The sequence below is a fragment of the Penaeus japonicus genome, unplaced genomic scaffold, assembly GCF_977035675.1.
Source record: "Penaeus japonicus unplaced genomic scaffold, GWHDUDI00000001_assembly GWHDUDI00000022, whole genome shotgun sequence".
Lineage (NCBI taxonomy): Eukaryota > Metazoa > Arthropoda > Malacostraca > Decapoda > Penaeidae > Penaeus > Penaeus japonicus.
Genome location: NW_028234424.1, coordinates 29,082,067 through 29,089,566, shown reverse-complemented (window position 1 = coordinate 29,089,566; position 7,500 = coordinate 29,082,067). Strand labels below are relative to the sequence as shown.

Genomic DNA, 7,500 nt, shown 5'->3' with positions numbered 1-7,500 from the left:
GTGTTCGAGGAGTAAACTTGCATGTTTTGTGAGAGGGATATAAGATGTAAAATGCATGTCCTTGACTCTTGATAATTTTTAGGACCAAAGAACACTGACTTACTTACAGATATTTATTTACAAAGTTACTTTTTTGTTGATTCTCATATTTATTTTGTTTTACTCATTGTACCTTTTAAAAACAAAAATAGAATATAGATAGATAAGAACAGGATAAATAGATAGACATAGTGATAGATACATATATATATTCCTGTTCATACAGATAAACAGAAATGTTTCTCCAAAGCATTCATAGCACCAAGATCACTGTTTATCTTTCTTTTGTGGTGTGTCTGTGAGTACACATGTTGGCTAGTGTTTTTGTTTACTTGTTATTCTCTTCATCATGCTCTTGAAGGAATTGGTTCACAAGAGATTTATTTAAGGTCATCAGATAGCCATTTCCGTTGAAGTTCTACATTTACCAGAAGGAATTCATGACCTCCAGTAGCAGATACAGATGCTAGAAATAAAAGATATTTCCCTAGCTCCCACCAACAAAATAGTTGAATGGGTGCCAGACTCCTGCGAGGTGTAAAAGAACCATCTAGAGAGTACTTGTTTGGTTGTTTTGTAGGAGAATATAAGCTTTAGGCTCTGGCAATTGATACATGGAATATTTATTTATATTGATACTTCATTTTATTCTTGTTGTTATTAAGTTTTGCTTTAAACTTGGCTTTCATGAGTGTTATTATTTAATGACAATTATTACAGTTTTTAAGTATCAATTCACACTTATGAATGATAATTACCAATCATGTGGTAAAGAAACACTTACGTAACAAATGCATTTTTGCACTAGAATATAGCCAGGAGGGATGATCCATATGCCATGGCACAGACCCAAGAAGCGAGTGAGGGCTGGTGAGGGTCTCAGGCTAGCGGAGTCCTAGAGAGAAGCAGTTCATGACAGCTTCTCAGACAGTTGGGATCACTTGTGGAGGAAGGCTGCTTTAGTTTTACTCTCTAGATGTTGAAACTAGAAAACAAGTATTTGGTGCTGTGATAAAAATCTGTGATTGTATCTCAGTTATGAGCTGTTGGAAAATAACTGTGATGCTGATGTGTAGATAAGATAAATACTAGTGATTAAAAATAAAATGAAGAGCATTTATGATTGCTTGTAAGCCGACATGGGCTACCGTGCTTTGACACATGTTTGGAGGTCAGAGTGTAATGGATGAACTTCTGTGATAAATTATTGAATAAGTAAAGCAGCTAGGCTAATTCAAGCTTTGGAGATTCATTTTACATATCATATTGGTCTCACTATTTTGTATGTGATAACTTGACTTTACGGCATTATGGTTGCTGGAAATTATCTTGTCCTCCCACGAGAGGATGGTTTGTTTGTTGTGGCTATGAAAGAAGCTGAGTGGTTTAAAGAACGAAGAAGGCGTTCGTGGATTAAAGCAGTTCTAGCACTTTTTTTGAATAGGTAAAGAGGGTTGTCTTACATTTGTAAATATTTTTTTCTTATTTATTTATTTTTTGAATCAGTGTGATTTCTGTTGGTGATGATTCATTACTTCAAGACATATGAACTTCATGACAACAAATGTAATTAAGTGTAACTCAATATCTTGATATGTAATGCTTCTCTTTTTGCAGACGTTTGAGTTTACGACCATCAGCGGAAGAACTAGAGGAAAGAAATATTCTTAAAAGTGAGTATTCTGCTTGTCAGCTGTAATAAGATAGTCATAGATACAGTATTAGTATTGTTCTTGCATATCTTATTCTTTTCATATTTTTATGATGATCAAGAATATAGATTGTAATGTTTACTTTTGCTCCTTTACAGCAACTACACCTGAGGAGGCACGTAAACAGAAGGAGGAGAAAAGAAAAACTCTCTTACGAAAGTTGTCGTTTAGGCCAACTCTAGAGGAGCTTCGGGAACGGAAAGTGAGTATTTGTACTTTTACAATAATTACTTATTCTGTGCCTCAACTGTATTTGTTATGTTTATTTATTTTATTAGTTGACTGATATGCAGGTTTCTGTTTGTATAAATATTTGAGATGTGATTGCTTATGTGTTTACAAATATTTAAAAGAAGTAAATTACGTCTGTATGAGTAGGGATGTAGCTTTTATTCCACTAGTCACTTTTCAGTTAATGGGTATATTACTGACAGGTCAAAGTATGGTCTTAAAATTTAAATTTTCTAAAATACTTTGAAAATAAATTTATGGATAGGAATACAATGTTCAGTTAAACAGCATTGTTAATTATGAAATTGTGAAAGATCTTGCTCAAATGTCCAGTGTTTGTGAACATCATCACACTCTTATGTCTGAGAAAGCATGATCTGTGTGTAACAGTGACGATATTTGCATTTCACAAGAGACAATTTTACTTTCAAGAAGAGACTAACCTCTTCTATTATTGTATGGCATCATGGCATGTATATTTATGGTCAGCATAGCTGCCACTGGCATTGTGCCTATCCTAAGATGCCAGTCATGCCAAACCTGAATTGGATATGCTTTTATTGTTAGCTCTTAAGGGTATACTAGTATATAAAAAATAGTTTCCTAGAATTGAGAAAGATGAATGTTATCAGTATGAGAGAATTCAAGAAGGAAATGTCTATTTTTACAGTATATAATCATACCTTTATTTTTCATACCTTTGTTTATAGTTATTAAAGTCAATAGTTAATATAAACTCTAATGGAAATATTTAAGATTTAGAAGTTGTGAATACTGCCTGTTACAAAAGTTAGACAGTGATGAAGTTGTCATTATAAATATGGCATCTCATCTGTATGTACTTGGCAGCCATACAACTTGCTGTTGCTAACCAAAGAAAGAAAGAAACACTTAGATAATTCAAGTAGAATATAGAAAATGACTAGTGAAGCTTGGCAAAATTATGCCATATATAGTGAAATGTGTGCTTATTTTTCTGATTAAATGCATTAATGAAATTAGGTAATTAATGTGAGAAGATGGTAGAATGCAGTAACGCATTTTTAATATATATACAAATTGTTTGTGTGTGTGTGTGTGTGACTCTTTAAAAGAACTTTATGCTTCATTTTAACATTTCTTTTATAATATTGATGTGTTTTATTAGAGTGACTCATAAGCAACAAGAGAGATAATAATAGGGGCATCACCACAGGGTAGACCTTATTTTCCTGTAGTGCCTTCCTTCACTTTTACCACCTGTTTAGGGCTAGTCCTCAGAAATTCATGAATCACTGTGCTTTTTTTCCTATGAGTGCTTCCCCCCTCTTGAATTTATCTTGGTGATGCCACTGGACATGTTTAAGATTTTTTTGTTTTTTTTTGTTATACCAGGGTGATATTGCCCTACTCTTACAAATATAAGTGAATCCATTGAAAAATAGATTTACACGTATACACAAATATGAGGAAGTAGATTTAAAGAATGAAGATGATGATCTACCATTTCTGATTCCTTTCTTCTTGTCCCATCAGATTATACGCTTCAATGACTATATAGAGGTGACTCAGGCACATGAGTACGATCGACGAGCAGACAAGCCATGGACCCGTCTCACACCTAGAGATAAGGCAGCCATTAGGAAGGAACTAAATGACTTCAAGAGCATGGAAATGGAGGTGCATGAAGACTCAAGACATCTCACTCGGTAAGTTGATAGTTGTGTTTTTGTTTATATATTTATTAAGAAAAATCATGTTTGGTAAGAAAAAATAATAAAGGTGGGTGATAACATAGCAGATGAATGTTTATGGTATACTGATTAAAGAGATATCTTGTGCCTGAGGCATTGACAGAGATAAATATTTTCTTTACAGATTCCATAGACCTTGATTGGGGGTTAGGCGTAGTAAGACGAGCCCAATACTCCATGAGAAGAAGAAGAAGTAACCCAAGCAACAACTATATACTGTATTACCAATGTGTGAGCCTGTTGTAGTGTGTCTGATACTCTTTACTTGTGAACACTCTCTACAATTTGCTCTTTTTATGTTTTTTTAATTCTCATCCCCTTTTTAGCTTCTTCTCTCTGGTTTTGATACAAACACAGGAATAAATCAAGAAACACCTTATCATATGAAGTCTTGCTAATTATAAGAACTAATATTAAAAAAGTTTTAGTAATTAATTAACAGTTGTTTCATTATGTTTACATTATATATATTTACAACTCCAGTGTGTATGTGTATGTATGCATTCATATATACATACATAAATGTATATTTTCTTTCCGACTCAAGAACAACATATGAGGACATTTGATCTTATTTGAAGGACAAGCAGTATCAGACCACCAACAAATTACACCATGGTATTTTTCAGTGTTGCTGGGTTTTGAAGGATCCTTCCAAATTTGTCTTGTACCAATGTAGAGCATATATATCACCTACTATAGTTTACTACATTTGATCAGTCAGTGTGTATATGTATGCCATACATATTGATTATTGTGTGGTTTGTTCAGTGGTTTCTTGGTTGTTTGGACAATAACAACATAGTCATATATGATAATGAAGTAAGATATTTTACCACCTGTATTTTTTTTTTCTTTTTTTTCTCTTTTAAGTATTTTTTTATCCTAGAATATGTTTTAAATGTGTTTAACACAATGCAGAACTGTGATGAATAGGGTTTGCAGGCTGTATTTTCTGTCAGATAATCAGATAACTGAGATTCCACTGTGTACATGCGTTGTGTGTGTGCATTGCTGTAGGTGCACATGAGCGTGTGTGGAAGCCCACGTATTGCTGTGATACTGATGCTCTGAGTGATATTACATGTTAGTCCTTGGGCCAGCATCTGTCATTCACTGGTGTCGGACTAAAGACACCAGCATCTGTGCCAAGGGGTCTGGGCGGAGTCTCGTTACCTCACCTACCTGCACAGAATCATCTTTTAAGCCATTCTCACTTCAGTGAATGTCCAACTAGGGTGGAAACCTCTCTCTTTAACATTGTATAATGGAAGGTATTAGAGATGAATAGATTTCTATTGCTAGGATAGAGTGAAATGTGAAAAAAAAATATTTCAACCATTCTACTTGCTATTTTTGTAAACTTCTTCCTTTCCTTTCCATCATTTTTATGAGAAGTTGATTGTTAGCCCCATGACTGAATGAAGTATTTGATTTGATAAATTCACTGTCTATTTTGACCAAGAAGGGCATGTATACAGCTAAGTGAGTTTGTTAGCTTCCTTGGTCCAGTTTAGGTGGCCACTTGTTGTGATAACCAACGACTCTGTAACTCCATAGTTTCTTAGAGGATACACTTTGTTTAGGATTTTGTGTCCAGAGTTATTCATTACGAAAAGAGATCATTACGCATCTCGGATAATGGTGTTGTTATTAGTTTCGACAATCACCTTGTTACCAGTTGTTGTAAGTCATTTTTTTATCCTTTTTAGAATGTGCTTCATTGATGTTTTTACATATATTCTAGAAGACTTAGTAAGCTATTATTTGTAGCTTGGGTCCAAAAAAGGAAAAAAAAGGTTGAAAATGAACAGGGCTTACAAACATACTTCCTTATCTCGAGTAAGGGCAGATTATGCAAGACATCATTCATGGAAATTGGACATATATTTGGTTGATTCCAGTGTGTTTAGTATCAAAAGTGCCATTGATCCTTTTCATTATGAGTGCCCTTCAGCAGTAAATCTAAAGCATGTTGTTAATGGAAGAGACAAAGGAGTAGAACCTCAAACTTAGAGTCCATCTGTGGAGTGTTGTGTACAAATGAATTGCCTTTTTCATGGGTGCTTGCTAGATGGGCAGATTTCTAGCTTAGATCCTTGTAAAAAAAGAAGAAAAAAAAAGAAAAAAGAAAAAAAAAACTTGTCCTCTTTTTTGCAAAAACACCCCCCAAATGAACACTAAATTTTGAGCAAGGAATTTAACATCACTTTAGGTTACATTTTGGTTTGCTGATTCCAACTCTTCCAGTTTATAAGTAAATTACATGAGAAAACAAACATTGTATTTATTATTTTCTTTGCTAGCTGTACATTTTTGCAGAATAATATTGGTCTGTATTTGAGACACAAAACACAATTGAGTCTGTGATTTTGTTGACTGTACACATCAGATTAAATGTTTTTGAGGCGTAATGGAAGACAGCATTACTCTTTATTGATCGTCCACACAGTATTCTCCCTCCCCTGTGCGTTGTTGCTTGAGATGTGTGAAAGGAGCATTTAACAGGCTGATAAACTTATTTTGGCCTTTTGAGTATTGTACAGTTCACTTCTTCCATCTTCAGTATTGGAAATACAATATATGCAGTTGAATACATACCGTGACCTCCCAACACAGCTGCTGGGTCAATAAACACTAGCATCTTGTAGACTTCTGCTCTGTCTCTGTGAGATAGTATGTTGCAGTAATAGCTCTGGGGGCTCCCGTTTACACTTGAAGAGCAGTATATGCCAAAGCTGAAGTAAAGAAGATGTAGGATGAGCAAGCTATAGATATGCAAAATATTTTAGTATGCATTTGTATATCACCGCTGGTTGTAAATATTGTTACTGATTTGTATCATGATCTCAGAGATGTAATGTTCAAGGCTCCATTAATAAGTTCAACATAACAGCAGGTTACCATGCAGGCCTGTTCAGTGTAAACTTTTGTAAATATGATGTACTCATTACCCACACTTGTGTACATAGCTAATACAGCTTCTCCCGTCTGCCTGCTATGCTAAGGGTGGCATGTATGCCATGTTCGTGGGGTCAGCAACAGTGGTTTTGGTTCTCAGGTGCAACTATGAGAAAGAAGTGAAAAACACTCATGGAAAAACATTTTTGATAAGGTACATTCAATTGGACAGTGCTGAAAATTCCCTCTCATTTGTGTGGATTCTCGATGTGAGCCTTAAGAGAACTCTTTGTTTGTTGTGATGAAACCTCAGAACTGTGCATGCTCCCATCCTTAGTGAATCAAGTCATAACATTTATTCTCAAAAATTTGTTATCCAAAAATGGAGATCAATATGTCTTCACAGTAGATTCCAAGTGAATAGGTTCCCCCTTATATTAAGTGCAAAATATTATTGTGTGGAAGGGAAACGAGAGATAGAGGGAGTTTCTAGTAACCCTTGGGGTTTACAGCATTTATTTTGTAGTTTCTGTTATTGCAAAATTTATTTTGATATTTTAGGGTAGTGAGTGCTGGAAGACTGGAAAATTATTTGGCATATATTAGTCTCACAAAACACCTCTTTCAGCACCCATTTACCAATCCATAATGTTTTTTTTGTTTTTTTTTCTTTATTATAATTCATTATTAATTTGATACTGAGTTCCAGATGTCACCATGATTTTACTTTATTACCTAACTAGGGAGTGCTGGTTACTGTTAACTTTTGCTCACCTACAGAATTCAAATAACGAGTCTTTGCTCAATACCAGCATTATGTGTACCATAGAGATCAGCTGAAGAAACTTTTCATCAGATAGGCATGAGCTCCTCTCGGTCCTCTG

The 7,500-nt window shown here is 34.6% G+C and overlaps 1 protein-coding gene across 19 annotated transcripts in view; it reads left to right on the top strand.

Moving 5' to 3' along the window:
- The window catches only part of LOC122260728 (phosphatase and actin regulator 2), a 474,429-nt gene that overhangs the window by 466,679 nt on the left and 250 nt on the right, over positions 1 to 7,500 (top strand). For all 19 annotated transcript variants that reach the window (XM_086549773.1, XM_086549791.1, XM_086549790.1 and 16 more), the window contains 4 exons: positions 1,657 to 1,712; positions 1,850 to 1,953; positions 3,498 to 3,670; positions 3,840 to 7,500. The exon at positions 3,840 to 7,500 is cut by the window's right edge and continues 250 nt beyond it. In XM_086549773.1, coding sequence (XP_086405899.1) covers positions 1,657 to 1,712; positions 1,850 to 1,953; positions 3,498 to 3,670; positions 3,840 to 3,855 — 349 coding nt within the window. In that variant the 3' untranslated portion in view covers positions 3,856 to 7,500. The remainder of the gene's footprint in view (positions 1 to 1,656; positions 1,713 to 1,849; positions 1,954 to 3,497; positions 3,671 to 3,839) is intronic.